Source organism: Serinus canaria, chromosome 2 (assembly GCF_022539315.1).
Source record: "Serinus canaria isolate serCan28SL12 chromosome 2, serCan2020, whole genome shotgun sequence".
Lineage (NCBI taxonomy): Eukaryota > Metazoa > Chordata > Aves > Passeriformes > Fringillidae > Serinus > Serinus canaria.
In genome coordinates this window covers 125,905,913-125,923,685 of record NC_066315.1, presented here as the reverse complement: position 1 = coordinate 125,923,685, position 17,773 = coordinate 125,905,913, and the positions used below count along the sequence as shown (strand labels likewise).

The 17,773-nt window shown below is 39.2% G+C and overlaps 1 protein-coding gene across 1 annotated transcript in view; it reads left to right on the top strand.

Moving 5' to 3' along the window:
• The first annotated feature begins 756 nt into the window (after positions 1-756).
• The window catches only part of MMP16 (matrix metallopeptidase 16), a 164,398-nt gene continuing 147,381 nt past the window's right edge, over positions 757-17,773 (top strand). The window contains exon 1 of the mRNA XM_050971846.1: positions 757-1,325. Within this exon, the coding sequence (XP_050827803.1) occupies positions 1,194-1,325 (132 nt within the window). The 5' untranslated portion in view covers positions 757-1,193. The remainder of the gene's footprint in view (positions 1,326-17,773) is intronic.

Genomic DNA, 17,773 nt, shown 5'->3' with positions numbered 1-17,773 from the left:
GGGAGTTTCGTTTGTCGGTTTTTTTCCCCTCCCTTTTTTCCCCCAAGATGCATTATTGCAGCATCTTGTCAACTGATGTTATGGATCAACTCGCCTTCCTTATACTGGATGATATATCAAAGGGCCGCATAAAAAGTCCCGTTTACTGTTAAATCACTGCACGGGTAGTTCATCTGCCGTAATCGTGGGGCATTTTGAATATGACAATATCCAGCATGAAGTTAGTCTGTGCTATATTATTTCACACGCTGATTTCCCTTAAGTGTATGTCCGTGTTTTCGGACGCATCAAGCAGAATTTCATCACCCAAGCAGCACCGCGGGCAGGGCAGCGCGGCGCTCCCGGGCCCTGGCACCGCGGGGGGCTCGAGATCGCTCCCTCCGCGCCAGGCGCCTCCCGTGGAGAGGGCGGGGAGGCTCCGGCACTCGTTCGGCTCCTGGGGACGGGGCCGTGGGGAAAGGCCACCGCCTGCTCCCGGGCCGCGGGTCCCAGCAGCCGCCCACGGAGGCTCCGGGCCGCGGCCCACTGAGCGCGGCCGTGCAGCGCTGGCGCGCCGGGGCCGCCTGGTGGGGCCGTCGCCTTCAGGCCGCCTATGGGGCGGGGCCATGAAGGTTTCGGCTGAACATTCTGGAGTGGAGGGGAACGGCGGGGGGCAGGGCAGGGCAGGGCAGGGCAGGGCAGGGCAGGGCAGGGCAGGGCAGGGCAGGGCAGGGAGCCGAGCCGAGCCGAGCCGTGCCGAGCTGGACCGGGCCGGGCCGAGCCACGGCAGAGAGCAGAGCCGAGCGGAGCCGAGCGGAGCCGGCCCGCCTACCCCGGGAGGAGGCGGAGGCTGAAGGGGAGGAGGCAGGAGAGGCGGAGGAGGCGGGAGCGGAGGGAGGACACGGGGAGGCGGCTGCTGCTGCTGGGCAGAGAGGAGTCGTGCAGGAGCAGCGCCTGTACTCGTACGCCACATTCCCTCTCTACGGGGCTGGTGGTGAGGATGAGCGAGAGCTGACCCTGCCGCGCCGCCGCCTGTGCTGTGAAGTGTCTGCTCCTCCTCCTCCTCCTCTTCCTCCTCCTCCTCCTCCCCGGCTGTGGGTGAACCTGCGCTACGGGCTCTTCACCGACACGGGGGAGGCTGGTTTGTTTTGTGCATTTGTTTAAGGCAAAGAGAGAGAAAGAGAGGTCTTCCACCCGCTGAAGCACAGTTCACTATGATCGTACTCGCATCCAGCACTGGAAGCCGGTTGGATTTCGTTTCTCAATCCAGGGTGTTTTTCTTGCAAACCTTCATTTGGATTTTATGTGCCACAGTGTGCAAAGCGGAGCAGTATTTCAATGTGGAGGTAAGATCAGCCGGATGCGTGTGCGAGCGTGTGTGCTTCCCCCTCTCCCTTTCCTCCCTTCCCTTTTTTTATGTCCCTCAAATCAAATCAAATAGCCAGCCAGCCAGCCATGTCTTCCAGCAGCCAGGGCATACGTCTGTGTAGGCTTTCCTTCCAGCAGCCGGTAGCTAGCTCCCCTCCCCGCGCTGCCCCGCCTGATGGATGCGTTTCAGCCGGAGATCCCGTTATCCTGGCAGCGCGATGCCGGGCGCTGGAGCGCAGCCCGCGGGAGACGGGAAACCCTCACCCGGGCACGGAGGAAAGCTGGGGCGCAGTATGTACATGCAGCTCAGGAAAGGTTCGCTGAATGTCTTGGACTTAAGATACCACCGTATTGCTGAGTTTTCCCAGCCTTTTTTGGTTTGGTTTGGTTTTTTTTTTTTTTTTTTTTTTTTTTTTTCCGAAGAAGAATGAATGAAAGAGCGTTATGGGGACAGGAGGAAGGAAACTTGAGATTTTTGGCACGTTTCTTTGTGGTAGAGTATCTGAAAAAAAAAATTAAGAGCTTTTTCCCATGTAGACGTAAGAAAAAGAGTTGCCACTAGAAATAGTGAAACAAATGGCATAGAGGTGCAACTACAGCTCGGAAGTTAGGGGGTGTGGAAGACTGTGGAAGACAAGGAAACAGCATTTTTTTCCGAGAGAAAATGAAGATTTAAATGTGGGGATACCAAGATGGGGCAAACCCTAAGAGCTTACACTTAGAGTGACCATCCATTTCCAGTCACCTTTGTCTACACACACCGTTTTTTTTAGGAGTTTTTACATAATGCTTTCACTTAACTAATGTTTCTTTACTGACTTTTATCATCTTTGCATATGTTCTTTGCTTCTTTTTCTCTATCATGTCACTCCATTTGTTCTGCTGTGGTCCCTTACTCTGCAGCAATGGAAAGGAAGGAAATAGACACATCTGTCTATTTCCTTCTTTTCCTTGTCAATTCAACTTATTGATTTTTCTTGCTATGTCTCTGTAATTTATATGTGCTCTTTCAAGCTCTTATACATAATTCTGGTATTCTCCTAGGTCTCTCTGTACCTTCACTTTCTTCTGTCCTGCCAACCCCACTCAAAACTTTCTGCTGCACCCATTCACCAGCCTTTTTTGTTTTATACTCTCTTTAGTCTCCTGGGTTCCCATGATACTTCCTCCCAGATAAATGAAGTCTGTGTCCCTGTCTCACACATATGCACACTTGCTTATTTTATATCAGCTCTTGTTCTCACTCAGTGACATACATTCGTGCTTCTTTCTCTGACAAGATTGCTCATGCAGATCCTCCTCTGTTACTAGACTGTTTATCTGAAGTTCTTACCTGTATGTCTTCTCCCTCTGATTCATGCAAGATCACATCAAGTGTATAAAGAACCCACATTTTCTTTCTCTAAGTCTTTTTTCATCCTACTCTTTCCTTCTCTACAGGCAGTTTCCTTTGCAATTCTCTCGGCTTAACAGCACTCATCCATTGATTCCTTCTTTGACTTCCATCTCTCCAGAAAGTATTGTCTTTTTACTCCATCATTAAAAGTCTCTCTTGAATATAAAGCCGAGCCTTTTTTCTCTGTCATCTGTGCTGTAGTTCACTCATTTGATCCTTATCACAAATGTGCATCTCTGCTTCTGTTGGATTGTGAGGTCTTTGGAGCAGGACTCATGTCTGCTCACATGTTTATCTGGTGTGTACCATGCTCAAGTCTGGAGTACAACTGTGAGACTTCTGCTATATGAATATTAAAACTGCATATTTAAGAGCACACATTGGTCTTTTATCTGTCTGCTCATGTCCTCAGCTGCCTTCTTTACTGATGAGCAGGGGAAGGAGCGTGGAAGAGAGGAAGTTGCTCTCTGCATCCTCCCCATGCTTCACAGGCTGGCCCCCTGCAGAGTATAGGGATGAAATTCCAGCGACAGAACTTTCTCCTCCCACAGCAGTCTGCTTTGCTGGCATCTGGCTCTGCTGGAGAGACGGGCGGCAGATGGAGCTAGTGTGGGAAGATAAAAAGATTGGTTTAGTCAAGTGGAATATGAACAGGAGGCCAGCTCCAGTCAGGAGGAGGTTTTCTGAGGAAAGAAGGGAAACACTTCCATTTTTGCCGCCTCTTCCGTATGGAAAACAGCACATCTTGAGGGTAAAGGCAATAGCAGGAGCAAGAAACACTGTTGGATAGAATGAAGTGGCATGTATGTGTGACGAGGGCACATATTTCTCCTTTTTGAAGTATGCAGTCTTCTGCTCTTCTTTCCAGCCCTGCTGAAAGCAGAGTATTATCATATACCAATGCTTCCAGTCTTTTCACATTTAAGTCTTTGAGCCACGCATTGCTGGGAGCCAGAAGAGTGTTCCAGGGGATTGCTGTATTATTTGAGAGTTGTCCTAATATGGTCCTTTTTCCTGGGTCACTGCCTTTGACCACTGCTAGTGACATGGTCCTGGCCTAAATGAACTTCACATTTGCCTCAGAACAGCCGTTGCTGTGTTCATATTGTTTGGATAGTGCTGAAAATTCAATTTTCTTTTTGCTGGGAACAGCAAAAGCTAAAAGCATGGGAAATTTGAGGCAAAGGACTTGGCAACAGCAAGTATGTATTGTGCTGTAAAACTCTGCATGTCAGCACAAGTGCATAAAGCAGCTGTACTTCAGAGTAAATTGTGAAAATCTAACAAAGATTTCTTATGACAGTAAGAATAAATATGCAAAGGAGGCTTCAGGAAAGAAGTAGTGGACATCTAGTTCAATGAAATGTCGCTGAAAAAATTTGCTTAGGATGGTTGTAAAGCAGATTTACTTTTCATTCTTTCTTGTCTTTAAATAAAATACAGATAATACCTGTTGAACATTATAAAATGAGGAGATTATTTATTTCCTCTTGTTCTGTCTTGTTTAATCCACTTTCCTGATTGATAAGTAAAATCTGTGCAGTCTTGTTGAATTTTTTGGTTTGTTTGTTGCAGTAATTGAGCCAGGGCGGTTCTTAAGAGAGATACTACTGTAGCTCAAAGACATTAAATAATAATATTTCCTTTTAAAAGTAAAACACAAAGCTGAAATTTACAAGCTTGTATGAAAATTTCTGTTCCTTGTTGTTTGGTTGTCTCCGTAAAATTTCTTTAAGCCAAAGAACTGAATGGAGGAATTCCTCAAGCTTCCAATGATAGCTGAATTCAGCTGTCTATCCTGAAATGTGTGAATGAATACAGTATTTCCTGTACTAGCCACAACAGAATAGGTTGCAGATCATGGAGTAATGTACATGAGAGGGGCAAACTTGCACTTTGTATTGATGACAGTTTTGTGCTAAAGCTTCATGATAGATGTTTATAACTGGTAGTTTAAGAAATCATGATGAAATTTATGAATCACTTAGTCATTTAGGAAGGAAGGTTCTTAGCATTAATTTTCAAAGTTCATTGGTTATCAGTAGCATTTTTGTGAGACTTTGTTTCTGACATTATGACAAAAACTAAGGACTACACTTTTAGCTCCCTCTTTTAGAGCTGAACTATTGGTCCAAAGCAGTGACTTCATCAAGTATATTACTGAAAGACTATGTCATCAATGTTGAGTTTTGCTGCTATTTTCAACTATTACTGTACACTAGCAGGGGAAGATGTCCATCAGTGAATGGTATTGAATGGAATAACAGTTACAAAAGGAACATTCAAGATATAAGACTGAATCAAACACATAGAGGCTAATTGTTACTAAAAAGTGATAGAGCAGCAGACTACCTTCTTTCCCCTACTGGGCTCCTCACTATAGTATTAAAATTTTGTGTAGCTCAAATATAATTCCTTTGTGTGTTACTGGGAGTGTCTATAGATGGTCTTTCACAAGTATCTGTAAATGCATCTAGTGTGTATACCTATATATATATATTTCCTTTCCTAAACCAAACAATATTGCACTGTTTGAGCTGGTATTGTTCTACAAATTTATCTTCTAATGTCATCCATTAGCTTTTGTATGTATTTGAATAATAAGTTTATATTTAATTACCTATTTAATATATAATATTAAAAATAATGAAAACAAATATTACCATTTTGTTATGGGACAAATGGTTATTGAAACAAAAATATCTTAAACAGAAGGCAGGTTTAGCATGCATCTAGAATAGGGTTGATCTCTGGAACATAAAGCTGCTAACTCTTACTTGGATTGGTATCTGCCTGAGCCCTGTCGAGGAAAGTGTTTTTAGAATTGCACCTAGTTTCATTGACTGTGTCTGTAATGTGGGAAACACTTCAGAGAAAACATGCCTCATCCTCTCTCTCCTCAAGCTGGCAGTCATGCTGTTTTCTTCCTTCTATTGCTAAATGTATAGACTTGAATCCCTAGGGGAGGTCTTAGAATTATTCTTATTTTAGTGTGAGCAGATCTTTAAAACAATACAGTCATCTCCCATTTTCAAAAGTAGGGTAGTTAAATTGCATGTTGTGGAACAAAACACAGTGAAATCCAAACTTCAGAAAAATAACATCAGTTTCCTCCATGGTAATAAGTTTCTGAGAACCCCATTGTTTTCATTGTTAATAAACTTCACAATTAGCCTCCAGCTCCTGCTGAATGATAAGGCATGACCTTTTATTCCATAAGCTCTTAGTCTTTTAGGCTTAAAACCAGACCAGTTTCATTCTTCAGCTGGCATCTGAAAAGGAATAAACACTTGGGAGGGGAATAAATCCTCCAAAACACCTTTACACACTTTTGAACTAGTAGTCTTGGTAGTGAGGTTTATAGGCACAACACAGTTCTTTTATAGTTCATTAAAATGCAAGCTGAAAACCATGGAAAAGCAATTAATGTGGTTTTGCTATCAATAGTGCCATGTGTCCTAACAGGAATTTAGAGGATCTTCTGCACTGTTTTAAATTACAGTCAGTATGCATGATTCTCAATTACTTAAATTCTGAATCTCATTCTTGCATAGGATATCAATGAAATGAACTGGACTTTCATTAGAACAAGGAGTTCAAACTGAAATTATTACAAAGATGGAGAGGAGTTACTGAATCAGGTGATGAAGATGATTAGTGGGTGAAATATTAGTCAAGGAAAACTCAGATATAATGTGGTATATTTCCTGTTTGCTTATAGATACACAGAATAGCTCCTATAAATGTCTCTGGTGAGCAGATATATCTAGATAAGGAAAATAATTGGAAAATTACGTGTCTGATGGAAGGCAACAGAATGCTTTTCTCTCAAAGAAAGAGATTATCTACTATATAATGAACTGGTTTTCATTTGATATGAAGAAACATGTGAAAAAATACTACTTAGTTGTTATAGTGCATTTACTACTGTAAAGTGTGAGATTATTTTGTGCTACTGACATTGCAGGGAAGTTCATGGATTCTGTTGCCTGTATTTTTCAAAGATTTGTTGGAAGAATGGTGCCTGTTCTTATGGCTTTACTGCTGACATACTATTTTATACTTTAGGTACAAAACATATTTGTTTTTTATTGTAGTTCAACTTGTTTTCCTGTTGTAAATTTTTGTCAGTTTAGTGTTTATGCATCACAGCTGTTAGTGAATCTCAATACTACTAAAGAAAAGAAATAAAATGGTTAAAGAGATTTATGTAATCACCTTATGTAGTGCAAGATAAAACTGCAAAAACAAGTATTCCTAATGTTTTCTTACATGAGAGCTCACTAAAATAAATGAAATATTTATTGGCCAACCAGTAAACCTTGAACAAACCCAATTGCATTATTTGGAAGGCATAATGTAAAACTTCTGCATAACCATTCATTGTTTCTTCAAAGTGGATATACTGTGTTCTTTAACTAGTTTAAGATTTATGCTGTTCTTTGTCAGTTTTATTTGAATCCATCTAAAAGGTCAGTGCTTGCTCTAGGCACCTCAGCTCTGCTTATGCACTCAGCAAGACTGTGTTGTAAGAGTTTATAAAGATAGAATGTGGTCTTATATAGATTTTAAAGCATTTCAAACTGCATCTGTTTTTAGTATTTTAAACTCTGTCTCATTCTTGTACTTTATGGAATGATCATTTTATGATATTAAACATTGGAGGATATTGTGTTGATACTGTTCGAAGATCCTTAGGAAACAACGTAACTTTAAAAAATTATTTTAATTACCCTATTTACATTGCTTAAATCTCAGCTCTCTATTTCAGATTCCAGTTTATTGTCTAACCTTTTTGCCATCCTCAAAATGCACTGTTGACCATAATCTGAAGGAGCAGGTTGAGTCTGTTTAATTTGTTATCTGTGATATGTCAAATGACAGATTTGGTTTCATTCTGTATGAGGAATGCCAGGATTAGTGCTGCAAACATGATTTTAGCTGGCACTGAAATGGATTTGAAAAATAATTATGATTAGAGCTTTATCCTTTAAAGGGAGGTCATGCTATTTGGAACCTTTATTTATTGGTTGCCTGGCAACTGTTCATTCATGTTCCTGCTTATCATCATTCATTGTAAGCATCTTTGCTGTGCACTAAGAGCAATTAAGTGGCAACACTTTATTTCTGTGATGAATTAAATTTGACATAAATTACAGATGAAGGAAAAAATATTTCTGTAGTTTTACTTATTAACCAAAACTGTTGGTACAATGTTTCCTTGCTTATTAACATCTGGTTTATACCAGCTGAGGAGTTCAGCTGTAATAATAATGATAATTCTAGCATAACTTTTGAGGTATTACAGCACATAATTGACTTAGGGGCTTGTTCAGGTATTTTTGCCATGTTTAGAAACTCCTGTTTATTTCAAGATCAAGGCTTCAGGGTGCTAGGAGACTTATGTCCCGTTGATTTCAGGGCTTAATATTAGGCAATCCAATCTCAAGTATTGAAGATTAAAGCTTGAACCCAGTCATTGGGAAAGGGATTTCACATTCTAGAGTTAAAACTGCTGTGCTAGGAGATGTGCAGGTGAAGCAATAAGAAGAACATTAAAGTCACTTGATGCTTTCTCTCTGTAGAACAACAGCAGTTTTTATTATGTGTTGAAAAAAGCATAAAGCATATTATTCAACAAGTGCTTTGTGATTGTTGATGAAAATATTTTTCTTTCTTTATTAATTCATTATGAATCATATCAGGATTAACCCTTGTGTGGAATAGCAGTGTGGAATGAGACTGTCGGGTTATGGAGTATTTGTAGAGGATGTTTTTGTAATGAAAATTGAAGAAAATTTCTTATGTCTGCATTTTAAAAGAGCATCTACACTCTGTGGCCAGGGTGGAAGTAGATTTATGTTTCTGCTCCTACCACTTGGTAGGATTGCCTCTATTCTGGTTGGCTCAGTGCTTTGGAAAAGAGGCCATCTCTGTTCACATAGATGATAAGAATGTTATCAGCAGTAGACAGCATGGGTTTACTAAGGGTAAATCATGCTTGACCAACCTTATTGCCTTCTATGATGATACAACTGCCTGGACAGATGAGGGGGAGAGCAGTGGATATTGTCTACCTTGACTTCAACAAGGCTTTCAAAGCTTGTTGTCAACATCCTCACAGACGAACTCAGGAAGCGTGAACTGTGTGAGTGGACAGAGAGGTGGTGTGGGAACTGGCTGAACAGCAGATCCCAGAGGGCTGTAATCAGTGGCACAAGGTCTAGTTAGAGGCCTGTCACTGGTGGTGTCTCCCAAGGTTCAGTACTGAGCCCAGTATCATTTAACCTATTCACCAATAACTTGGGTGAAGGGGCGGAGGCCCCCTCAGCAAGTGCCCCAACAACACAAAGCTGGGAGGAGCGGCCGATAGCCCAGAGTGCTGAGAGCCCTTCAGAATGACCTCGGCAGGCTGGAGAGATGGGTAGAGAAGAACCATCTGAAATTCAACAGAGGCAAAGGCAGGGTCCTGCACCTGGAGAGGAACAATCCTGTGGACCAGTACAGACTGGGGATGACCTGCTGGAAAAACAGCTCTGCGGAGAAGGACCTGGGAGTCCTGGTGGACAACAAGCCATCCATGAGCCAGGAGTGTGTCCTTGTGGCCGAGACAAAGGTAGCCTGGGGTGCCAGGAGGAGAATTGCCAGCAGGTTGAGGGAGGTGATATTGTTGCTCTACTCAGCCCTAGTGAGGCCTCATCTGGAGAGCTGTGTCCAGTTTGGCCTCCTCAGTACAAGAATATCTCTCCTACAAGGACAGGCTGAGGGATCTGGGCCTTCTCAGCCTTGAGAAGAGATGACTGAGAGGGGATCCCATCAATATCTATCAGTATCTGGAGGGAGGGTCTCAGGAGGATGGAGCCAGGCTCTGCTCAGTGGTGCTGAGCAACAGTACAAGAGGCAATGGGCAGAAACTGGAACACAGGAAGTTCCATGTGAATATGAGGAAGAACTTTACTCTTACTCGAACAGCATATGGAGTCTTCCTCACTGGAGATATTCAAGAACCATCTGGATACAATCTGGTGCCATGTGCACTGGGATGCCCCTGCTTGAGCAGGGAGGTTGGACGAGACTACCCGCTGTGGTACCTTCTAACCTGACCCATTCTATGATTATGAGGAAAAAATGTCCCTCTGTGACTGATGCCCTCTTCTTTGAGCTTCTGATTGTATTAACTCACAAGTACTCATCATATTATGACACAGTTAGGGGGAAAAAAGTAACTGCTGTAAGACCAATCTATATCAATTTTCATCAGATTTTCTTACTCATGTGACATACTTGTAATATATGAAGATTGTGTTGTGTGTTTTTTCTCTTTTAGGAAACAATTGAACTGGTTTCAAAGCTGTGTAGATATTTAGAAAAGAAATACTAACCTCAGAAAATCTAGTCTTTAGTATTTTTTTTCTCTTGATATTATAGGGAAGAAGTTGTTTTGTTTCATTGCTACTGTTCATTTTTTGCTGGGATGTGATCACAAATTCACTTACAGATATGAAATAGATGTTGGCAAGGGGAAGACTTAATTTCTTAGAAAATTACCAGCTGAAAGGCAGAAAGAAAATTATCAATTTCTTTGAAACATAGATAGTAAAACAGAAAAACAAGCTTCCCTTTCAATGGGAGGAAGTTACTTTATTTAAATGTATTGGTGGATATTTACAAAATGTACAACAGAGGAAATTGCTTTCTTTTTGTATGGCATGTCGATCTGAAGGTGATGATCCTGTCACGTTTTTACCTCAGACATTGGTTGTGTGATGCTCTTGTAGGAAATTGCTTTGACCCACTGTCTTTGCAGGGAAATTGACAGATTGTATCTGTCTGTGTTGTGTTTTGTGTTTAATTGCAAGTGAAAGAAATGATCTTTTGTGCAACAAAATGTATTATTGTTATTGTTATGAGAAGTAATAGAAATATATTGTTAACTGTACTGCATGATTTTGGTCTTGGAATGTGAGGTTTTTTTTTTTTTTTTTTTTTTTTGCTCTCATAGCTTTTATGTATTTAGAAAAATGAAATAATTAAAGAAACTTCAAACCAACCCAGGATAGTATACTAGTGTTTGGTTTTTCTTGTTGCTTATGAAGTGCCGAGCTCTGATACTTCTATCCTTCATTACTTGTACATGAAATGCCAGCTTTGGAAAGGTCTTTATTATAATTTTCTCTATTCCATCTATTTTCAAATGTGTAGGGAAGAGGGTGTGATGTAAGTGACTAAGGCATTTTGCTGGGGGAGCTGAGGATCCAGGTTGTGTGTCCAGTTCCATTATGATGGATCCTGCAGTTTACCCATCTTTGTAACCTAGCTTGCACAAGTGTGCATTGAACAAAGTGAAGAGTGTTTCCAGGCTACATATCAAGAGCAATAGAAGAAAAGCAGTGTAAAAGAGCCGTGAATATATCTTCATCATTCCTTTATCTTGGGACTGTTACTTTTTCTCATAAAATGTAGTAGAGAGGTATCATAAAATATAAATACAGCATTTCAATTTAATAATCTGTAAAATGGTTCTAGAAGTGAATGTGTTCAAAAGAAAGTGCCAGAGTAGAAGAGATTAAAGACATGTCTATAACAGTTTGAACATTGGTTTTGATTTTTTGTGATTGTTTTTTTAGGTTTTTTTTGGGTTTTGGTTTGTTGTTTGTTGTTTGTTTGTTTGGTTGGTTGGTTGGTTTGGTTTTGGTTTGGTCTTTTAAAATATGAGTACCAAAACTTGGTAGACAACACTGTTAGGATTAGGTGAAGGATGTCATTAGATAACTGGAGATAAAGAGGATCACAGTCTCTTTCAGAATGAAAGTTTGAATAAGATAATTTTTGTTACCCAAACATACTCAAAATGATTTTAAATAAATTTAAAAGTCTTAACAGTTAAATCAATTTTGGATGGGAATGTAAATGCCACAGTATGCACAGTTTAAAATTGTTCTGGTTTTGAGTGAATGTCGTCTTAAACAAGTAAATTGTTCCACAAACATTCATGTTTCCTTTTCATCACAGTACCGAAGCTCCTTCTTTTGTATTTGAGTATTTGTGCATTTTTATGACATACAATAAAAGATGCAATGCTCCATGCATTTAATGTTTTGTATTAGGCACCACTAACAGGCGGCCATACTGCTCACATACCCCTGGGTGTTAAGAAATTAATGGGAAGGGCATAAGATAAATAAGATTTGCTGTGATGATATGTTAAGTATGATAGAAGTAGAAACTGAATATTTTTCCTCAAGGTTCCTGTACCGTCTGTTCATCTTATGACTTTTTCAGAGTGACTTGAAGTATTTTTCTGAATTCTCTTGTTGGTATTGACCAGAAGTGTGATTAAGTTGCTCACATGTGGGTATCAAGCACCCCTTAAGGTGTCCTTGGCCAAGATGTGCACAAGGCTGGCAGAAATCACATGGGACCAACAAAAGTTTCCTCTTTAGGCTAGCAACAGGAAGCCAGTCTCTATGTTCTAAGTCAGCTCATATGATTCTAGACACTTCTATCTAGGTAATAAAAACCTGTTTCTAGTTTTAAATGATGCTGGAGAGTGATGAGACCTGTAGGGCTCACCAGGGTAGACAGTGGCATTCCAATGTCATGATTTGGGGTTGAACCCCTTCCCTCTGCAGTGGTAGGATTCATTACACTCGTGTAGGGACCTGGTGCTGTTTAGGCCCTGTGGTCTGACTTGCTTGGTCCCTAGATACTGTTCCAGAAAATCATGGGCCTCCTAAAAAATCCAGTGATATATTTCCCATCCCCTGGTTAATGTAGTTCATCTCTAGATCACACCAGACGCCTATACTCCTGACAAAACCAAGAATAGAATTCCATCCTTATGTCACTACTGTTTTTACCCTGTCACTTTGATGCTCTGCACACGATTAAATAGATTCATCCCTTGGTGTAAAAGGTTAACACTACCTCACATCTAAGGATCTCACCTATTCTAAGTATTTAGTTAGGGATTTAAAGAACACATTTCTTTACTGTAACAAGGCAGTTTTGCCTTCAGCTGTAACAAGATCGGGCCTGAGCCTGTTCAAATCCATGTAAAACATGTTACCTAACTCAGAGCAAACACTTGCGGCAGGTTTTATAAATTTACTGCTTCTGACTGTTATTTCGTGCCTTACCTAAAGTGGTTTTAAAGGCTTTCTGTCCTAAACTTATAAACATCTAAACAGCTTGAGGGGAGAAAATGGAATGTTAAGCATTTTTATAAAAAATATCTAATAAGAAAATATATTTTATAAGAATAAGCTCACTAAGTGTCTATTGCCTGACAGACAATCCCCAAGAAGATAAAAATGAAAATGACATTTTAATAATTTCTTTGGCTAAGAGCTCTTGGCCTTCAAGAATAATTATCTTGTTTTCAAGTACTTTTGTTACGTAAAGCAAAATGGGGATTAAGTCAACAAAAATTTTCATTTCTATGTAAATACCAGAATTTAGATCTCATCATAGGCAGGTATGTAATTTCATTGATTTATTTATACCACTTTCTTTAGGTCTTCAAAACAGTAATTTTAACTCTGTCAGATTAAGGGTGTAACTGACCAGCTTGTATTTATAAATTTGCTTATTTTTCTCATTTTTAAATCCAAAATTTGAAATACTTGAGTATGCTACCTGATATACTATGTAAATGAGCTTTCTGGTATCATGTAACTAGAGAGAGACTAGATCTGCTGTGGATTTTTAAGTCTGCCTTTGTGAAGAAAGAGTGACATATCTGCAATCTTTTAATCCAGAAGAGCTTCCTTTGTAATATATAGCTCTACTCTTGTTTGGCACTCACAGGCTCATTTAGAGATAAGACAGTATTTTAGATCCTTTGTGAAAAATTCCATCATTTCTCCTGACTGTTGAGAGAATTTAGTCTTTTTCCTAGCAGTCAGATAAAGATATAATCATTGTTCTTCTTAGATTAGTTGCTTAGATGCCGTTTCCACCAAGATATTAGAGAATTTTTCTATATACAAGATCTTCCTGAGGAGGTGATATTAATTTAATTTGGATCAAAAGTTTTGGATTCTATAGAAGTATATTCTTTCTCTAACTTTGCTCAAAATAAAAATTCTGTTTCATTAAAATGTCTTTATGAATATTCCCTTCCATATCTAAATTTTCAGCACCAGAGGAAATGATTTTTAAGGTGAAACTAAGCTTTTAAAACGTTGGAACAATACATTCTGTGATGTTTTTTAAAAATTACGAGTGATAACAGACTGGGGAGCCTAAAGCAATTACTGCTTTTCTCATGTCCCGTTTCCAGTAATACAATAGAGAACTTCATCATGCCTGTTAGCTTTATCCTGATAGATAGAAAAGGAAAAAGGGACTTTTAAAGTTAAATGTCCTGCGGTCTGAGGGTTTTATAGGTTTTAACTTGTTTTTAGAAATAAAATAGCTAAACGTGTGTTGAAAGTTGTGTAATGGTGTTTGGTGAAGTAACTAATGAAAAAAAAAGTGGTTACTTTTTAAAATTTGAAACAAAGAATTCATAGAGTTGTTGAAAGAAGTCAAGAGCCTCTTCAGGGTTATATAGAAATGGAGAATATAATTTTCCTTCCTGCTTTCTTTTTTTTTTTGGAGTTCATATACTATGTATGTTTCAGTGATAAGAAGAAACTAGAGACAGGAAGAGAATCCACCCATATTAAATTTATTTTCTTTTTTGTAACTGTTATTTGTTTACTTGTGTACTTAGTAGCCTGGTAAAATATTTGGTCTTCATTGGGAAACTTAGATGAGACTCTAACTTCATGGAATTGTTGAGATTGTGCCATTAATTTCATTGCATCCAAGGTTTTACTCCAAGCTATTTGCAAAGCACTGAATTACTAAACATTTTAACTTAGTAATTTAAGATTATGTATATCATAGAATCACAGAAATATTTGGGTTGGACTTTTACAATTATCTAGTTCCATCCCCTCCTGCCATGAGCAGGGACACCTTCCACTAGACCAGGCTACTCAAAGTCATCCAAGCTGGCCTTGGAAGGTTTCAGGAATGGGGCATCCACAGCTTCTCTCAGCAAACTGTGCCAGTCTCTCACTGCCATTTTTTGCCACAGTGAAAAAGTTCTCCCTGACATCTAATTTAAACCTGCCCTCTTTCATTTTAAAGTCTTTGTCCTGTCGCTACATACTTTTCTCAAAAGCCCCTCTCCAGATTTCTTGTAGGCCCCTTTATGTATCAGAATGCTGCTAGAAGGTCCCTAAAGCCTTCTCTTCTCCAGGTTGGGAATTTATATAAAAAAATTATATATTTTATATGAATGTTTATTAAATATTTAAGATAAGTATTGGGGTGAAAATCCATAGGCTTAACCTATATGTAAGGGGTGAAATTAGTACAAAAAGAAATGGAGATGCACTATCTATGCATAAGCCGAATCTTGTAGTAGAAGAAAGTTTCAAATCATTAGAGGGGTGTTATTCTTGAAGCACTTTTAGAAAAGAACAGTAGTGGTGTCATTCAAAGAAGAAAAAGTTAACTTGAGATGGAATCTTAACTATTTCATGTGGGGCCTTACAATGTATAACCTTACTCATCAGCAATAATGGACTGGATTCCTTCCTTGTTCTGTACTTTGTCTAACAGTAATTTCCTCCTCCAGAGAGGCTGATGGCTCTACTGACAGCCATTGGCTGTAAAGTTTATTCTTCTGCATTGGTGTATCTACCTTAAGAACCCTATAGCTATTATATTAGACCAAAAATGTGGGCTATATTGCATCAATACAGTTTCTGCTTCATTGCTTTTGTCATTTACACTTTTCAGTCACTGTGTGTGAAAGTGGTTTTTTTTCCAACAACATTTAATTCAATGCTGAAAATTGTAAATAATGCCCACAGAGTCAACCATATCTGTTTGAAAATCATAAAAAAAGGCTTTTAGAATAATTTTGGTTGTCTTCTTTTTGAGCTCTTGGGTTCACTTCTTTTTTTTTTTCTTTTTGAAATGAGAATGGGAAATTCACAGTTAAAGAAGAAACAGAATATTTTCATTTTATACAGTTAGCCAAGTCTTTAAGAAGCTTTCCAACAGTTTAACATGAAAGCTGTCTAACACTAGCCACACTGCTTTCTTCATACCTCTTTTCAGTTTTGATTGTCTTCAAAATTGTATTCGCTGCTATTTTTGCTCCTGTTAAAATCTGTCACTTCATAAGGTCAAAGTACTTCTAACTGCTGACAAACACTGTTTTTCATTATATGATGACTGTTAACATTACACAATTTGCATAGCACCTTTAAACTATTTAACAGTAGCTAACTGGCTGACCTTGTGCATCACTATGGCAGGAAATGCCTGTTTGATTGTAGGACTTAGATGCTTATTTTTTGTAGCTGCAGGGACTGGGTAGCTCTCCTATAAATTTAGCTTTTATTTTTATAGGTGTCTCAACTTCTCCAGTAGAAACAGGAAAACACAGATTTGACTGCTTTTAAACTGTGTGACTTTGTACTCTTGATTTGGTATTTTGTAGCATTTATGAGAGCCAAAAATAGGGTCGTAAGTGAGGTAGGACCAGTGTCACAGAGGTTTAGGATTAGACCTTCAAAAGCATCATATGAAAGTACCAATATCAGTAGTGACATGTACTTTTAGTCATAAACTAACATTAATTTTTGAACTAAGGAGTTTAATATAGATACTAGTATTTAAATAATACAAACTAATTTTTAGATTAATATTTAGATAATATAATTCTCCGTTCTCTTGTGTGGCTTGGTCCTTTTTATTTTGTTGTTTTATTTTATTTCACTCTGATTGAGATATAGGAAATTTACAAGACAGGACTGCTTTAGTAGCTGACTGCTGAGGTAATATTTTCACGAGAAAAATACATTGATTGATACATACTCAATGAATATTGGTTGAAGGGAGGATGACACAACACTAAAGACAGTTGACTGCCAACAATATAAACTGAAACTTCAAAATTACCATACTGATTGAATTCATGTCATGAATCAGGAGTTGAAAGTGAGAGGATGGCCTCTGGAAAACCTGCTGATAGAGATTCTACTTGTTCAAGAGTGCAGATGGGGAATTTATTTTAACCATATATATTTTTAGTATAGGGTATTTTAAATCAGCCACCCCATTTCTGTCCTGCAATTAAGAAAACATTCTTGGGTAGAAAGGAGACAGCAATGAATGAATTTCAAAAAGACAAAGAGAAACAGACTGTAATATGTCAGAAAAGCAGTGGATAGTGTGTCTTTCACTTTTGAAAAAGCAGAAGAGGTAATGCAAAGAGGCATTGAACTTTGAATGTATTAATTGGGTTAGATTCAGCTCTTTAGCTGTAGTCCCACAAAGGATCTCTCTAAGTATAGGAGCACCCAAGTGTGGAGGTGAAAGAATAGAATCAGCCGAAGCAGAAACATTGTTACCTCAGATCATGACACAGCTGGCTCTAGTGAAGCGTTTCCCTGCCGTTTGAATGTTTGCACTACCCCATAAATTCCATTAGATTGTAGATTGTGGATGGTGCAAATGTTACATTGTCACCTCACTGTCTGGACTGTATCTTCAGGTAAAGTCTCACAGTAGACGAAATTTTGCTGGAAAATGTGTTACCCTTTATTGGGAAAACCAAATGCCCTTTGAGGCACGTGGATAGTTGTATGCTGGTGACACAATTTATTCCTGGGATATGATTCAGGAAAAAGAAGAAACTAATTCCTGGAGGCTCCTCTGCTGAACATGAGGTAAGTCAAGAGAGTTTTCCAAGGTTCATCACTGTTTGGTACTTCCCAAGACTGTCAAGGAAGAATGCTACTGAGAATTGATCTGTACTGTATTTTTGGGAACTGAGCTGGGATTTTCAGCTTGTTTTATGTGCTAGCAGCCCTCTGAACTCCTGTAGTAGCAATGGTGTAGCAATATTAGCCTTTAAGACCACATTCAGAGTGGTGCTTAGAGTCTCCCTCTGCTTTATTCCTTTCTATGTCTCTTTATAAACCTCAGCCTGGGACACAGCAGAGGACTTTAGCCTTGATC